Source organism: Canis aureus, chromosome 26 (assembly GCF_053574225.1).
Source record: "Canis aureus isolate CA01 chromosome 26, VMU_Caureus_v.1.0, whole genome shotgun sequence".
NCBI lineage: Eukaryota > Metazoa > Chordata > Mammalia > Carnivora > Canidae > Canis > Canis aureus.
In genome coordinates, this window is record NC_135636.1 from 25,712,444 (window position 1) to 25,730,738 (window position 18,295).

Below are 18,295 nucleotides of genomic sequence, written 5' to 3' on the forward strand. Positions count from 1 at the left end.
CTGGATTTTTTTCCACTCCGTTTCCCTCCCTCTAGCCTGACCACCCTGTAGCTGTCACCAGAGGTCACACACTCCGGGAGTGGGAGGGTGTCCTGACATCCACAAAGTCCCAGGCATCCCCAGTCCTAAATATTCCTCAAATACTGGGGTTGCAAACTCAAAGATTTCAAGAACCAGATTAATAGCATGAGTAAAGCAGGTTCCTTTAATTCATTAGGGAATTTTGGAATCTTGACTAACAGGAAAGACTGTCCCACCTTAAAGAATTGCAATTCAAGTTAACTACCTTCTGCCAAACAAATACAACCATGAGCCAGATTTGTCTCTTGACAGCCAGTTGACAACCCCTATTATCTTCCCCACTTCATCTCCTGCTGCTTTGGCCGAGTTTCTGGCCAGCCCTATCGGTCACACCTAAGCAGGTGCATGCAGGCAAAAAGGTCAACTTTGGCTCAGGGGGCAAAGTTGTCCCAAAACAGTAAGCTGCCTCTAGAGCCAGTGAACTACCTGTCTTCAAAAGCATTCAGGAAGATGTTGAACAACCAATCCATCCTCCTTGCCAGCTGCCTTGGTGATCTTTCAAAATACAAATAGGTCCCTGCCTTACTAAAAATCTCACTGAGGACCATCACACCGTGCCACTTACCTCCACCCTGCAACATGGACCCACTGAGAGGTGAGGCCTGTGTGCTCTGAGGGCTGGATGCCAGGCTGCAGGTGGGAATTCCATCTCCCCTGGGAGCACCTTTTGGGATTCCTCCTTTTGTGAGCAGTACACTCAACTTTTAGACCTTCAACCTGGTGCCCATCTGCCTTTCCCTTCACATACCCCTGGACAGGTAGCTATAATCTGAGCAATGTGTTACATGTCTCCAGCAATGAAAGCAGTCTGCACCCCCTCCCCCAAATTTCCAATGAGGCTTTGAGGGGCCGGGACACATGTTGCCCTCCCTCGACAGTCACAGTCTGTGGCTACACACTGCATCTATCTTTCTTTTCTTTTCTTTTCTTTTCTTTTCTTTTCTTTTCTTTTCTTTCTTTCTTTCTTTCTTTCTTTCTTTCTTTCTTTCTTTCTTTCTTTCTTTCTTTCTTTCTTTCTTTCGATTTTGTTTGTTCATGAGAGACACAGAGAGAGAGAGAGGCAGAGACACAGGCAGAGAGAGAAGCAGGCTCCCTGCAGGGAAGCCAATGCAGAACTCGATCCCAGGGCCCCGGGACCCATGTCCTGAGCCAAGGGCAGATGCTCAACCACTGAGCCGCCCAAGTGTCCCTACACACTGCTTCTGCCTGAGGTTGTATCACTTACATCTGTTCCAGATCCAGGGGACAGAGCCCACTCTAGACCTATGTTTTATAAACATTTAATTCCCTGTATTAAACCCCCATAAAGCAGAAAATATTTAACACAGGGAACTGGCTGTTGACAAAATAGCTGGATGGACTGAAGGCGAGAGCCCTCAGCTGGACCCCCTAGAACATCCTCACAGAACCGGCCCACCAGGGAAGCTGCAGCCTCTTCCAAAATCAGGGGGCATCAGGTGGCTCACTGGAGCTACTGAGTTCAGGAAGACAGCACTATCCCTGTGACCCAAGGATCAGGAGGCCCTTGCCACTGCCTTTAAAACTGTCTCCTGTCTCCCACGATGCCGGCAGCTCAAACACTGGAACACCGTTACAGAAAACTTCGTGCCTTCATGACCACGTTGCCAGGAGCCAGAGACAAGGCACTAAGAAAATGGCACCTGCCCACTTCTGCTGTCCAAATTCCACAGAAGTGCATCTGACTGGCCGAACCAAATTCACTGTCATTATCCTTGCTGCAAGGAAGTCTGAGAAATGTAGTTTTTGACTCTCCAACCTACAATAAGAAGGCATCCCAGAGGGAGGTGGGAATGGCCGCTGGGGACTATCTCCAGTCCTTCCCTCCTTGATTGGCAGCCATGCAATTTGGGAACAGCTTAAGGAGTGGTCCTGACTGGTCAAAAGAGTAATCCTGTCCCCCGTGCGCTGATAAATGGGCATATGACTCAATTCTGGCCAATGAAACTTAAGGAGAGATTCACTGGAAGCTTTCAGAAAAGTTAGCTTCTCCCTTTCCTTTAAGAGAACGGAAGCCAAGTGTCTCTTCTTCCTGAACAAGAACAAGAAGTGTATCATCTTGTGACCATGAAGGGAACCAACCTTGGCATGAAGCCTACACCCTGGAGAGCAGAGAGGAAGAATGGAAAAAGCTCATGTTCCTGATGACATGAGGGAGCACTTGAAAAAAAAAAAAAACACCCTGAAGCCCACTCAACATGCTACCTCTGGACTTCATGGTGTGTGACATGAGTGTCTTTATTGTTTAAGTCAGCTGGATCAGGCCCGTTACCTGCAGCCCTCAGCACCTCAACTGGCCAGGCTTTCCAGGCTGCTTTCCACAATTCTCTCAAAGGAAGACCTCCATGACTCAACTCTGTTTCTCCTTCTACCTGTCTGGCTGCTGTACTTAGCAACTTGGCAGACTCATGTTCCTACATCCAAGGAAGGAAGCCATTTCCTGTTCCTTCTTGTGTGTTCTGTGTTCCTCAAGGTTCTCTCCTAGATTCTCCTCCTCTCACTGTACTCTCATGAAAACGGCTCATGACACCCCTGGCTCCAGTTTCCACCCACAGGCAGATTCGCAGATATACATTTTCAATTCCAACCTCCTCTTTAAGCTGCAAATCTGTATCTGCCTGCAGGCCACCTCCACTCCGATATTCCAACAGCACAGACTAGCCCGAGTCTGAGGCTGCGATGTGCTTCTCCTAGGATCCCCCACCTCCTTGGATGGAACTGGCATCCAGCCAGTCTTGCAGCCAAAAAAACCAGAAGTCCTCTCTCCCACCTCTGTCTCCCCATCCTAGCATCCAATCTGACACCAGCTTCTGGTGATTGTTCCTCTCCATGTTCTCAGTTCCCACCCTAGTCCATAGCTACCATCATCTCTTCCCTGGACAACTGGACTGGCCTTCTCCCTGGTCTCCCCAGATCCCTTCTGCCTCCCCCACTTCCTTTCCTCTCTTCACAGCAGCCACAGAGTTCTTTTCAAAAATGCAGGATCTTTTCTGATCATGTCACTACCACCCTCTCCCCCACACCTACCCTGCCATTTCCCTGCTTAAAACACTTCAATGACTTCTTATGGTGGGAAAGGGGGAGTGGAACGTGCTTAGGGTGGCTTTTAAAGCCTTCCTTAGTCTGGCTCTTCCATCATTCCAGTTGAATCTCCAACTAAACGACCAGCTGCCTCTTTGGGGCAATTTTGCTCTCACCTGCCTCAGGGCCTTTGCATAAACTGTTCTCTCCACCAGTAACGTACTCCACCTGCACCATTATCACTACCACCCTTACTAGTTAATGCCTTTTCCATCCTTCATCTCCCAGCTGCATGGTCACTTCCTCAGGGGCCTCATGCTATTATTCATTTATAGCACTGCCCATCAGTGTACAGTTTTCCATTAATCAGTGTGATTATTTGGACATTATCTGTCTCCTCCACTAGACTATAAACTTCATGAAACTGAGAATGAAGTGTCTTTTTGCTCATCACTAAATCCCCTAGGTCTAGCACAATGCCTAGCCAATAGCAGATGAATGATAATTACTTTTTAATGAACTACATACATTTAAATCATAATCAATAATGGTGGCTTATGCTTTAAAAAAAGAAAAAGAAAAAAGAGTCTCTGCCCCTCATGGCCATAGCTGATTGGTTCCAATGTGGGCATCTGACTAGAAGTTGGAAATTTCCTATCTCATCTCTCTGAGTCATAAGACCAACTAGCTCCTTATCATTATGCCTTCTCTCTTTCCTTAGTAAGAGAACTCCAATTTTAGCTGAGCACACTGCCACACTGAATGAAGACTACATATTCCAGCTGCCCTTGTGGCCAGGGGTGGCCATGGGACCAACTTCTGACCAAACACATGTGAGGGAAAGTGTTAATATGGGATTTCTGAGCCAGCCCTCTAAAAAGAAGAGGGTCGTGTCCTTTTACCTTTCTACTTCTCTGCCTCCTTCCAGACTTCCACTTCAGCATCAATCTTACCAGAAGGTGACTTTGAGAATAAAAGCCCCACTCTAATAAAAGGATTGTGTAGACAGATAAAAAGGGTCTATGCCTCTCATAACCATGAAGCTGCCACCCCAGCCCCAGATTTCCTATTTCCACACTCTTTTCCACAAAAGGTTACACTTTAGGGTGTTTCAAACTTCTCTGTCAGCCCTCTCACTAAAAGCCAAACATAATCCCCATTGACAGCCATGTTCCTGTCCTGTGGAGGTAATCCCTCTGCCAAGTGAGAGACAGAGAAAAAAGTCTCTGAATCCACTTTTCCCTGAGGTCCAGCCTCACCCCGGAGTCAGAGGAGCCAAATGTCCCCATTTTCATTAAGCTAATTCACATTGGCTTTCCTCACTTGCAAAAAATCTTGGCTAATAAGCTGAGACTAGCCTGGAAGGGCAAGCACAGAGAGACCTTCAAGATCTATTATTAATTCAAAATGTAATCAAATGGCTCATATTTATTGAGCACTTACAGTGTGTTGGGCACTGTTCTCAAGACTTTACCCACATCATCTCTTTTCATTCTTCCAAAAACCCTACAAATCAAGTGCCATTATTGTGGCCATTTTGCAGGTTAGGAAACTGAGGCACAGACAGGTAACTGGCCTCAGGTCACACATCTAGCAAGAGATGTGTCATTTTAACCCAGGCAAGGGGCAGAACTATTGAGGATGACCTAGGAAATTGCTCCTTTGCCTTAGTTTTGCACCCCTGCCCCCTACCCCCAGAAGCAGAGTCAGAGACTTGAGTGCAGATAGTTTCTTGGGGAGGTGATTTGAGGAACTAGGAAGTAGGGAACAAGAAGAGTAAGACAGAGGGTGTGTTCGCGAGCTCACTGGTGCAACGACAGGGCTGGCTACTGCCCGTTGGTCTCTAAAAAGGGTCTGGAAAGTTCCAGATGGTCCGGAACACCTCTCACAATTATCCACCTGTGACAGTGGAAGCCTGGCTTTTACTCACCAGCTCCTGTCCATCAGTGAACACCCTCACATGTCCGGGATGTGCTTGTGAATGAGCAAAGCTCCCACAGAGATGGAAAATGTGGACGACACAAGGAGTCTGGGCTGACAAGCTGGCAGTGCTCGCACAGAATTTCCCACCACAACTTCAGTTGAAATCAAAGGTGGGCCAAGAAGACCTGACACCGATAGCCAGGCTTTCACTCCCTCTTTCCTCATCAGCAAACCTCACATCTGTGCAGACATCCACTACTGAGCCCTTCTGGGCAGTTCAAAGGAGGCTGACCTCAGAGATGTGGCTGACTGGTCTCTCACTCCTGGGCCAATCCCAGTCATCTCAGTGGGTGACAGCCTCCGGTACCCATGCTTAAACAGCTCACACGTGGCATGTCCCTGAAGAACGTTATTAATCCTGACTCAAGCTATCCCAATCAGACTGTAGAGAAAAGCTTTAATTCCATTATTGATGCAGGATGGGGGGGGGGGGGCGGTTCTCTCTCTTCCAGATGTGAACTGCTATGGACTGAGTTTATCTCCCCCTAAAATTCCTATGTGGAAGCCTAATCCTCTGTGTGATGGCATGTGGAGGTGGGGCTTTGGGGCCTCAGGGCCCTCATGAATGTGATAAATGTCTTTACAGGCAGAGAGCCCAGAAAGCTCCCTCACCCCTTCCACCACAGCAAGAAGACAGCGGTCTGTGAACCAGAAGGAGGGTCACCACTCCCTGATCTTGGACTCCCAGCCCCAAGGACAGTGGGAAACAAACATTTATTGTTTAAGCCTTCCAGTCTACGGTACTTGGGGATAGCAGCCTGAGCTAAGACATAATCGAAGAAGGAGGTTGCCCTGGTTGGCGCTGGCAGCCATCTAGTGACTACGAGAAGCAGCTGAAGTGTGAAGCTGTCTCAAGACCCCACGGAGATGCTCAGCAGGCACTGAAGCTGCAGAAGACAGAGGCAAACTTTCTGCCTAAAATAAGAACAGGAAACTCAAGGATTGGTACAAGGGGCAGGGAAGATGGAGAGGAAAACAGAAAGAGAGAATGGGCAACAAGGCAGGATCCTGTACCTAAGAAATGGACAAGAGTACTTCAGGGTAGAGGAATCTAAAATGTGATGATCCGGGCAGGCCTGGTGGCTCAGCGGTTTAGCTCCGGCCTTCAGCTCAGGGCGTGATCCTGGAGACCTGGGATCGAGTCCCGTGTTGGGCTCCCTGCATGGAGCCTGCTTCTCCCTCTCCCTGTGTTTCTGTCTCTCATGAATAAATAAATAAATAAAATCTTTAATACAATAAAATGTGATGATCCTTTTATGATGGCACAAAAATCCTTTCCTCTTCCCAAACACTCAGCAAAGTCCTCTGTATACCCAAATGCCTGCTGTATGAGATTCCTTGTCAAAAATGAGATAAGGGGAGGAGGAAAGAGCCCAGGAGCAGGATGGGGAGAGCAAATAGAGACTTTGGCTGCAGACAACAAACAGGGACTCTGGCCGGTTTGGACAGAAAAGGAATTCATTGATGTCCTGCCCCTTATTCCCTTTGACCACCTGTGAGGTCATACTCTAGGCAGGCAGCTTCAGCCTCTGGTCCTCAGACGCTTGCTTAGTTTGAGTACACAGCAGCCCAGCAGTGGCAGAAACTTAACCTCAACCAGGGAGGGACAGGAGTCAGTGAATAAATACCCAGCCTCCTGTCCCTCAGAGGAACAATTCTGACGCATGACACATAATGCTTCTTCAGAGAGTCCCTAGCAAGAGTGAGCCCCAACTTGCCCACCAAGTTAACCTGCTCATCCGCGTACCCTTTATCAGCATCTCTCCTTTCCCCAGTACTTCCTGGCATCGCCTCCTACAGTAGATGTGTGTTCCAAAGATGGCCACAACAACACCTCCCACCCACAAGCTCTTTTAGAACCTTGCTATTCCTTCCATCAAGAGACAGAGTCTCTGTCCCCTTCCCTTGAGCCGGGGGGGCGGGGGTAGGGGGGTGGGGAACACTTATGACAGCTCCCGCAAATAGAACACTGCAGAAATGATGCTACATGACTTCCAAGACTGGATTGGAAAAGGCCATGAAGTTTCTGCCAGGTTCTCTTAGGACACTCACTCTTAGAAGCCAGCCGCCATGCTATGAGGAAGCCCAGGCCACATGTAGGTGTTCCAGCCAACAGATGGTACCATCTAACAGATGTGTGACGGAAGCCACCTCCAGAGGATTCCAGCCCCAGCCATCAAGTCACTCCCCACTGTCCAGTCACCTGGATGATGTCCCAGACATTGTGGAGAAGAGACAAGCAGTCTCCACTATGCCCTGTCTGAATCCTTGACTCACAGAATCTGTGAGGATAGTAAAGTGGTTATTTTGCACCACTAAAATTTTGGAGTGGTTTGTTTTGCAGCAGCAATAATTAGAACATTTCTCAAATAACCTACCTGCACACAGGGGCACCCAGGTGGCTCAGTGGTTGAGCACCTGCCTTTGGCTCAGGTTGTGATCCCGGGGTCCTGGGATTGAGTCCTCGTATCAGGCTCCCCCCAGGAAGCCTGCTTCTCCTTCTATGTCTCTGCCTCTCTGTCTTTCATGAATAAATAAATAAAATCTTTAAAAAACAAAAAACAAACTACCTGCACATAGTCCCTTGTCTCAGCCTCTACTTTTGGGAGAATCCAAATGAAAACAGGATATTGTGTGGATGCCAGAACTTCTCCAACTTCCAGTTCCAGGTTTCCATTTGCCCCAGTGGAAGGTACTTGATCTTACTTCCAACAAGAGGCTTGTCTCAGTCTCATTTGTTTAAGGATGGATGGGCCAATATAATGGAATTGCTGATTGGGCAGGTCTGGTCAGGTCCTCTCTCCTCCATCCACCCCCAACAAGGCATCTGCCCCCCAACACAGTCCTGAGAGTGGGGAAAGAAGGTTCCTCACAGGAAAACTAGGTTACAGTTACCAGGCCTTGCTGGTTTTTTTGTTTTGTTTTAAGATTTATTTATTTGAGAGAGCGCATGCAGGTACAGTGGGGAGGGGCAGAGAAAGAGAAAGAATCCCAAGCACAGAGCCTGATGCAGAGCTGGATCTCATGATCCTGAGATCATGACCTGAGCTGAAATCAAGAGTTGGACACTAACTGAGCCACCCAGGCATCCCTAGACCTTGCTAGTTCAGTTCAGCACTCAGGGGCCATGAACCTCAGGGGACAGTAGACCCTCCTGAGCCCAGAGGCTAGTGCCAATTAAGCTAAACCAATTATGATCATTCCACTCCCTTTGGTAAGGATTGGTTTGGGCGCGGACATGTGGTAAATTCCTGCCAATGAGATATGAGGAGAAGGCTCATCGGTGGGGACCAGAGGGGTAAGGAATGGTTAATAAAGCTTGCTTAACTCTTTAAAAAGAGCCCAAAGGGATGTCCTAATTTCTACTGTTGAAAGTTGTTGAATAGTGATATGATACTTGGAGCTACAGCAGCCATCTTGGGACTGCAAGGGGACAAGCTTGAGGATTAAAAACCAGAACACAGAGGATGAAAAACTAAGAACCTGCTGCCTACAATGGCAAAATGGGGCATTACACAAAGCACGGAGCACTTAAGTGCTCCTCACAATTCACACCTATAACAACTTTGAGTGATGGGCAGCATTACTCATCAGGAAGGGTAATGAGTTCAGGAAGAGGTGTCAATAACTAGCCCACGAGGCAGCCTCCCCTCCCCACCATGGGTACTGTCTCTGGTTTTCTCCAGCTAAGAGGGTGACTATGCATTCCCCATGCAGATGCCAACCAGGGTGAGGAGGAGGACAACCAAACCAGATGAGCCTGTATTTACCAGATATGCCTGTCTTCAACTGGGTCTGAGACTGTCCCGCCTCCCTGCTTTTGCTCAAGCTGTGCTGGAATGTCCTTCATGTCTACCTTCCATTCAGCAATTTGCAATGTGCCACGTACCTTCTAAACACTTAATGTGTTACTCTTATTTACTCTCCCTGGCAATCCAGAAAAGAACTGAGGCCAGAGGTGAGTTACCACCTCCCCTCCCCACACACACACACACACACACACCCTCAAATCACATAGTTTAGTAGGTGATAGAGCCAGGATTCAAATCCGCTGCATTCAAATGACTCCAGAGCCTATACCCTAAAGGATCTCCTGCTTCTTCCATCTCCCTCCCCAGGACCAAGTCATTTTCCAGTTTGAATACCTCTCTCCCAGAGAGCCTCTCCTGATGCTCTCAGTCAAATATGGCCTCTCCTTCAGCTCTCTGGGTGTTCATGATAAAACCAGTCACTTTCCTTGGCTACTGCTGTGGAAGCACTGATTTACTCCCTCACCCACTCTGTCCTCCATCAGCCATTATCTCCAAGTGTTTCCACAATCATTTTAACAGAAGAGAATGCTGAGGCTCAGAGAGGTTAAGCAACTTGCCAGAGACCACACAGCTTGGGAGCAACGAAAGGGGATCCAAACCCAGGCGAATCTGTGCTCAAGTCCCAATGTTGCCATAGATGCTGATAAACACCTGGAATTTAAACCAGGAGCCTCTGCCTACCTCCCCCTGGCCCCAGAGGAGGCTAAGCACTACACGTGGGACTCAAGGGACAGAGGACTTTGAATGGGAGAGTGATGGGCATGTCCATCCCCACCCCCACCTCCAGCCCCCCCCCCCCATCGTCCACATCTGTAAGCAGGTGTTGGTGGTTAAGTGGTCCTTGGCTCTAGGCTCGGATGACTTTCATTTTCAGCCGCCCTACCTTGGACAAGCAGCCCAACTCTGGCCCTCACACCTGTCTTGGTGGTGCTGTGAGGATGTGAGGAAACAGTCAGTGTGCATGTTTAGGGCAGTGCCCACACATTGCCAGCAGCTTTCTAGAAGGCTCCTTGTGACAGTCCTGAACAGAGGCAGCCAGCAGTGAGGTACAGAATGTACTCGGGAGTGCGGTCCGAGCCTGGATTTGAACCCTAGCTCAGCCACTTACTAGCTCCGTGACCTTGGGCAAATCACTTAAAGCTCACCGTGCCTCAGTCTTCTCATCTGTAAAGAGGGAATAATCATCACACTTATGTTGCGGGGTTGTTCGGAGACCGAAATAAGTTAATCTACCCGCAGAGTGTTCAGAGCGGTGCCCGGCAGCACCGGATCCGTAGTTTTACCCCCGGGGGTACTGGTATCACCTCCTTGGCCCTTGCGGCTCGGGCTCGGGCTCGGGCTCCGACGGGCAGGCGGGGCAGCCGAGCACCGCCGCTTCTGCCGACTCATCCTGGCTCCGCAGGTCCGGCCGCCCCTCGTCCTCGTCCCCGCCCCCGCCCCCGCCCCCGCCCGCCGCGGGCCTGAGTCACCCCGGCCCGTGCGTCAGCCGCGCCCCTCCCGCCCCGCGACCTGCAGACTCACCCTGAGTCAGCCCGCCCGGGCGCTTCCACTCGGGGACGCGGCGCGGCGGAGGGGAGGCGGAGGGGAGGCGGAGGGGAGGCTGCGGGGCGCCCCCCGGCGGACGGCCCGAGTCCCGCGGGGCCGCAGCGCGCGGCGAGCGGAGAGCGCGGGGCCGGACCACTGCGGGGCGGGGAGACGCGCGCCCGCCCCCGCCCCCGCCCCCGCCCCCGCCGCCCGCGCGGAGTGGTACGGCCCGGCCGGGGTTAGAGCTCGCGGGCGCCGCGGCGGCGGCGGTGCGGGCGCCATGGGGCTGCGCGCGGGAGGAGCGCTGGGCAGGGCCGGGGCCGGGGCCGGGGTCCGCCGGGGGGCGCCTGGGGGGCCCGGGCCGAGCGGCGGCGCGCCGGGCGGCAGCATCCACTCGGGCTGCATCGCCGCGGTGCACAACGTGCCGCTGAGCGTGCTCATCCGGCCACTGCCGTCCGTGCTGGACCCGGCCAAGGTGCAGAGCCTCGTGGACACGATCCGGGTGAGGCCCGGGGAGGCGGCCGGAGGGAGGGCTCCGCAGGAGGGAAGTCACGGGGGACGCCAGACCGGGCTGGCTCCAGGCTCCGCCCGAACCCGGCATTTGCTGTGTGACCTTGAGTAAGGGGCTGGGCCTCTCTGGGCCTCTGGGCCCTCCTTCGAGCGAGGAGGAGATTGGGCGAGATCATGAAAATAACGACCGCTAACTATTTATAAAGATAGCACTTGCAGTGCCCGGGAGCTGTTTCAAGTGCCTAAGCTTTGTGCCAGCCCTGTGAGGTAGATGCTACTACTGTTCCTCTTTTACAGATGAGGACACTGAGGCACAGGAGGATTTTTTTTTTTTTTTTAAGTTACTTGTCCAGGGTCAGACACTTTGAAAGTGGCACAGACCGGCCCCAGTGCCCAGCAACAGGGCCCCCACACTCTGAGTTAAGCTATGCTGTCACTATGGCTGTCACTATGGCTGTCACAGTCAGGGGACTGGACATGTCATGTCGGCTGGTTGGCCCTCCTCTGAACTGGGACCAGGAGAGGACAGGGGCCAGCCCCATCATTGAGGGAGGGGAAGTGATCCTGGCAGGAACTTTGGGGGAGGGGGAAACATGTGTATCAGGTTAGGCCTGCATGGCATCATCATGTCACCTTTCCTCATCAGACCTTTGGAAGGTGACCTCATGAGACTCCATGGCCCCACCAGACAGCTCGACAACTCCCCGGAATGGCATTCAGCCCTAGAGTTTGCACTACTGTTCCTTCTCCCAGGAACTGCTTCCCCAGATAGCCAGAAGGCCTGCTCCCTCTCTTGATTCAGGCCTTTGCACGTCTCTGCCCTTGCTAACACAGCCCTGGTCTCAAGATTTAGTCTTAACCTGAGGTATTTCTCCATAAATCACTTCTGTCCACCTGACTTATTCTATATGTTTATTTGTGTTTTATTGTCTGTCTTTCCCACTTCATGTAAACTGCACTAGAGCAGGGACTATGTCATATCTTGGCTGTTTCCTTAACACTAGCATAGTGCCTGGCTCTGAGGATCTAACCTTGTATGTGTGCTCCCACCTCTGGGCCTTTCCACGGGCTTTTTTCCCCTGCCAGGAACTCTTCCATCTCTTCTTTACTGTTACTAACTCCTTGGTTTCAACTATCCCAGTGGATAGGGGCGACACCTGATGTCTTGCCTGATGCCCCCTGCTGGGTGAGTGGCCTCCTCTGGACCCCCAGACACCTGCATGCTCCAATCCCACTGGTTTTTGTTTTTTAAGATTTAATTAATTTATTTATTTAACAGATAGAGAGTGAGCAGGACCAGGGGGAATAGCAGAGGGAGAGGGCTGGATCCCAAGACCTTAGGACCATGACCTGAGACAAAGGCAGGTGCCTAACTGAGCCACTCGGGCACCCCCCACACACACTAGATTTTAATGGCCTTTTTAGACACCTGTCTTCCATGCTAGAACCATATGCTCTGTGAGGGCAAGCCAGTCTTTGCTTACCATATGTATTCCTTTTCTATGGCAACTGTAACAAGTTACCGGGAACTTAGGGGCTTAAAACAATACAAACTTATTATTTCATAGTTCTGCAGTTCAGAAATCCAAAAATGGATCTCAGTGGATTAAAATCAAGGTATCAGCAGGTCTACATTCCTCCCAGAGGCTCTTGGGGACAATCCCTTTCCTTGCCTTTCCCAGCCTCTTGAGGCCACCCATCTTCTTTGGCTCATGGCTTCTTTCCCCCGTCTAAAGAGCCAGCAACATCAGAGCTCCCTTTTACCTTTCTCTTCCACTTTCAAGGACACCAGTGATTACGTTCAACCCATCTGGATAATCCAGAATCATCTCTCCATCTCAGGATCCTTAACTTCATTCCATCTGCAAAGTCCCTTTTGCCAGCTCCAGGGACTAGGACATGAACGTCTTTGGGGCTATGGCTGCCCACCCTGTATTGTGTCCCCAATGTACAGCACAAGGCCTGCCCGACACCCTGCCTCTCATTAGTGCCCCACTGCCGGGCAGGCTGGACTCTGCTTCATGTGCATCCGCTCTGTGACTTTTCATCTGCAGCCCTCTAGAGCATCCTCTCCCATTTTATAGATGAGGAATGGTGCTCTCAGAGATGAGGCCATTTGCTTTGGGTGCCCCAGCAGCTCAGTGGAGGAGCTAAAATTCAGATTCAGGTTTTTTGGGTTCCAGAGCCCCAGCCTATAACTGCTGGGCCTTACTGCTTACTAATCATTTCTGGAATAAATGGATAAATGAATCCACCAAATAAACATAATAAAAGAGAACCCATAGGCCAGTGGCAGGAGGCCTTCCGGGCAGCTCACGCCTACCATGGTCTCCCCACTGAGCTCTGTCCCCCGCCCCTTAGTTCAGGCTTTCCCTACTTAGAGGACAACTCACTCTGCAACTGGCTGCTAAAGCACCTAGCAGAAAGTCAACTTGGATTCTCTTCTCTCTCCTCACATTCGCCCCTTCTGCCAGTCTCCTCCAATCTGCTCCATGTCCCGAACCTGTCTGCCTTTCCCTGTCCTATCTACGTCCTCATCCAGACCAGTGCCTTCTGCTGGATACCTGCTAAGGCCTCACCTCGGTTTTCCCTTTGTCCACCCCACTGAGCCTGCTCTCTTGTGACCACTTTCTAGAAGGGTCACAAATCATGTCACCCTCCATTGTTCAAAACACCCCAGGGCAGCCCGGTGGCTCAGCAGTTTAGCGTGGCTCAGCAGTTTAGCGCCGCCTTCAGCCCAGGGCATGATCCTGGAGACCTGGGATCGAGTCCCACTTCAGGCTCCCTGCATGACACCTACTTCTCCCTCTGCCTGTGTCTCTGACAATCTCTCTCTCTCTCTCTCTCTCTCTGTCTCTCTGTCTCTCATGAATAAGTAAAATCTTAAAAAAAAATAACAACAACACTCCAGGGCTCCCCCCGCTCCTCTTAGAAACCAACCTGAACAGTCTGGCTCCTGCTGACCTCTCTGACCTCTTGTATTCCTCAGCTTCGAGTCCAGTCTGATCACACTGGCCTCCTTGCCTTGCCATCAGCACGGTGAACTTGTTCTGACCTCAGGTCTTTGCATTTGCTGTTCCCTCTGCCTGGAATCCTCTTCCCTCCAGGAATACAGAGCATATATTATTGAGCACTTTCCATGTGACAAGCATTGTTTGGAGTGCTTTACATACGTTAGCTCATTTAACTCAACAGCTCTATGACATGGGTCTCTTGTCTTCATCCCTGTTTGATAGACAGGGCTGCTGAGGCACAGAGACTAAGTGTCTAAGATCATGTGCCAGTGAAGGAGCAGAGCTGAGATTTGAACCCAGGCTGTCAGGCTCTGACTCTAAACTATTCCACCTGTCCCTCTTCCCACATCGACTCCTCTGTGTTCAGTCTCTGCTACCTTCTTGCCTCAGAGAGACCTCATGGACACTCATCCCTGGCCTGTCAACCCGTATTTTTGTCCTCATAGCATAGATAATTCCAACTCTCGCTTTTTTCATTCCATCTTCCCCACTGGACTGGAACCCCATGAAGGCAGGGGCTGTGCCTGTCCCATTCTGGTTGTAGTTTATTCCCAGAGTCTCAAACAGGGCCAAATAGATAGTGTGTATGTGGTATATTAATAAACCGATAAATGTTTAACAACCTGGTCTCTAGAGGGGGAAAGCCCTGATTTGTAGCATCTGCTCATTTCCCTGATGGAAATCACCATGGCTGATTTTCAAGCTACCAAGTTGATGACAACCGGCTCACAAAATTCCTGAATATTTAACAGTTGTCTCTCACAAGCCAGCATGAGCCAGTGTGAGTACGCTGTAGGAGCTCAACACAGGTTCACAGAGTCTGCTCTGCAAACTGTCACGCATTGTGTCATGCTCACTGACAATGTCCCCTCTTCTCCAGGAGGATCCAGACAGCGTTCCCCCAATTGACGTCCTCTGGATCAAAGGGGCCCAGGGTGGTGACTACTTCTACTCCTTTGGGGGCTGCCACCGCTATGCAGCGTACCAACAGCTGCAGCGAGAGACCATCCCTGCCAAGCTTGTCCGGTCCACCCTCTCGGACCTAAGGGTGTACCTGGGCGCTTCCACACCAGACTTACAATAGCAGCCTCCTCGGCACCATGAGCCCAGAAGACACACCTGGTTTCCAGTGGGCTGGACCATGCAGAAAGCAATCAGGGGTGCATTCTCCTGTGTCTAGGCAGAGGTCTGACTCTGAGCACCTGTTCCACTAGCTGCAAGACCTTGGACTCATTACTAAACGATGTGGGAGCAACAGATCCCACTGCTGCAGAAAGGGGTCATGTCTTTGCTCTTGAGATACTCTTGAGAGAATAAAATGGAAAAGGAAGTGGCTTTGGAGAGCCACATCCTCCTGGCTCCAGATTCTCAAGGATGAGCCTCCTACATTTTTGTCTGTGTATTTCCCATTCGGCTGCAAGTAAAGGAAAGCCTAGGCTACAGTGGCTTAAACAAAGCGAAGTTTGTCCACATAGTGAATTCTGGAGACAAGCGGTATTGGTTCAGTACCCCAGCGAAGGTGGGGGCTCACATCCCTGATTCCTTTTGGCCTTTCCCTCATTGCTTGTTACGTAATGGCCAAAGATGGCTGCTGTACCTCCAGGAATCGTGGTTGCATTCCAGGAAAAAAAGCTGTTGGGGAGGAGGAAGGACCAAGCCAGCTGTCAACTTCTTTCATTAAGTCAGAACTTTTTCAGAGACCTGTTTCCTGTTCTATCCCCCTGCATAGTTCCACTTAGGTCTCATTGGCCCAAACCAGCTACTGTTGCCACTTCTGGCTGCAAAGAAAACTAAGATGCCAGGAACGGAATTAGTAGACCATTCATATCCCATTTCCTAGGACTGGCATACCGCTTCCTGAAATAAAATTGGAATCCCATTACCAAGAGAGAAGTAAGGAATAGTGTATTAGTCTTTTTTTTTTTTTAAGATTTTATTTATTTACTCATGAGAGAGGCAGAGAGATAGGCAGAGGGAGAAGCAGGCTCCCCATGGGGAGCCCAATGTGGGACTTGATTCCAGAACCCCAGGATCACAACCTGAACCGAAGGCAGACACTTGACCACTGAGCCATCCAGGTGTCTCTGTGTCTCAGTCTTTGCTGTGTAACAGACTGCCCTAGAAGTTGACTGCTTAAAAGCATGTCATTTATTTGCCTATAGTTCTGTGGGTGTACAATTTGGCCTGGGCACATTGGGACCGTTTTGGTTTCACCTAGGATCATTCCCGGGGCTGCATGCAGTCAGCTGTTGCCTTAGAGAGGGTGGATGGCCTAAGATAGCCCTACTCCCTTGTCTGGCATTTTGGCAGGCTGTTGGCTGGGTGACTTGGTCCTCGTCCATGTGGTCTCCCCAGCAGGTTACCTCAGGCTTATTTCCTTGGCTTCAGAAGGTCATGAGGGTCAAAGTAGAAGCTGGAAGTCTTCTTGAATCCAAGGCCCAGAATTGGTACAGCATCACTTTGGCAAAGTTCTTTTGGTCAGAGCAAATCATACAGTTGGCCTGAATTCCAGGGGTGGCAAAACAGACTTCACCTCTTACTGGGAGACACTCCAAAGAATTGATGGCATTTTTTATCAGTCACAAATGGTTGTGTGTAAGCAAATAACTTGCACTCTTTTTGGACCAGGCCTTGATCTGACTGAGCTGAAGTCACTAAGACATTGTCCTGACCCTTAAATCTAGAAGAAGAGGTGATGGGGTGGGGTGGATCTCTCCAGGGCTGGGCCTGCTCTACTAGAGACATCTATCATGGTCTACACAGGCGGGATGAGGGTAGGCCAGATGGGACATTCCAAAGGGACTTCTGGAAACAAGAGTCCTAGGTGAGGGGAAGAGGGACAGGAAGGGTACAGAGTGAGGCAGGCCTTGCTCTCACTGTCCTGCTAAGGGAACTCAGTCCCTGGGTGTTTTCAAGCCTCGGTTTTCCCAGCTCAGTAACCAAAACAACAGCTTTCCCACCCATTCTCTGTCCCAGGGGAAGATGACTGAGATGACCAATTTAACTTTAAAATGAATGTAGTCCTAAATGCAGTGTAATATCCTAGAACCAAAAAAAAAAAAAGACATTGGTAGAAAAACTGGAGATCTGAATAAGATCTGGATTTTACAATAAACAATTAACAGTAACATACTAATGTCAGTCTCCCAGTTTTGACAAATGTACACGTAAAATGTAAGGATGGTGGGGTGGGGTGGGGTGGGTGCAGAATTTATGGGAACTCTTTCCTATCTTTGCAACTTTTCTGTAAGCCAAAAACCATTCCCAAATAAAACCTTATTTAATAAAAATGAGAGGGTGTGATTGCTTTGGATTGCTGGTTTAGGTTCTGAAACAGGTTTGCCAAAACATTGCTGGGCCCTACCCCAGAGTTTCTGTCTTAGCAGGTCCCAAGTGGGGCCTGCAGATTTGCTTTTCTAACAAGTTCCCAGGTGCTGCTGCTGCTCAGGGACCACAAGCTGAGACCACTGATCTAGACAATTATTTTCAAATATGGTGACACCTCCTCCATCACATTGGGTTGACTCCCAGGAGCCCATGTTATGAGATTAGCTTGTGCACCTGTTCATCGTAGGATATTGGACAAGCCCTTCCCTGGAGGCTTTTTCCAGCTCTCAAATGGACTACCTACCCCTAACATTTGTACCAAGGGTCAGGAAGTTGAGGGCTGGTTTTGTAAGCTGCCATCATGAGGTGCCACTGGCTCATGTGAGTAATCATCTCCTGACCCACTGGTCTAGGGTACCAGAATGGTTACCCCTTCCTGAGAAAGCTTTTCCTTCTTGCAGATAAGACCCAAGCAGGAAGCACTAAAGGCTTTGCTGGACACTCGGAGAGCAGTGTGGAACAGACAGGGAGTGGAAGGGATTGGTCATTCGTTTTATTATTATTTTAAATTTTAATTCAATTAGCCAATATATAGTACACCATTAGTTTCAAGCGCAGAGTTGTTATTCATCAATTGCATGTAACACCCAGGGGGGTCATCACGTCTAGTGCCCTCAATGCCGACACTCGGTTACCCCATCCTCCCACCCATCTCCCCTCCAGCAACCCTGTTTGTTTTTATTTTTTTCTTTTATTTTATTTATTTATTTATTTATTTATTTATTTATTTATTTATTTATTTATTTATTTATTTATTTATTTATTTATTTATTTATTTATTTCCCTGTTTGTTTTTATAGTTCAGAGTCCTGGTTTATCTCCGATTTCTTCCAACGGCAGAGAAGCAGGGTTTTGAATCTGGCTGGTTGCTCTCCGTGGAGGCTGAGCGTTGCATTTTTCCCTTGCGCCAGCAGGTGGCGCTGCTTTCTGGCCTGCGGGAGCAGG

General features: G+C 49.9%; 2 protein-coding genes across 11 annotated transcripts in view; one reads left to right on the forward strand and one right to left on the reverse strand.

Annotated features, from left to right (window-relative positions):
• Window positions 1-10,800, reverse strand: part of FAM110A (family with sequence similarity 110 member A) — a 146,160-nt gene extending 135,360 nt beyond the window's left edge. The window contains exon 1 of one of the 10 annotated variants that reach the window (XR_013365099.1): window positions 10,437-10,761. The gene's annotated coding sequence lies outside the window, so the exon portion shown is untranslated. Of the gene's footprint in view, window positions 1-10,436 lie in introns of all 10 variants that reach the window. The other 9 variants (XR_013365109.1, XR_013365097.1, XR_013365098.1 and 6 more) reach the window with 9 other exon arrangements.
• On the forward strand, window positions 10,705-15,860 carry SRXN1 (sulfiredoxin 1). Its single transcript, XM_077872581.1, has 2 exons — window positions 10,705-10,941; window positions 14,844-15,860. Exons 1-2 carry the CDS (start codon window positions 10,720-10,722, stop codon window positions 15,045-15,047), a joined length of 426 nt encoding a protein of 141 aa, XP_077728707.1. The 5' UTR covers window positions 10,705-10,719; the 3' UTR covers window positions 15,048-15,860.
• Window positions 15,861-18,295: the final 2,435 nt, after the last annotated feature.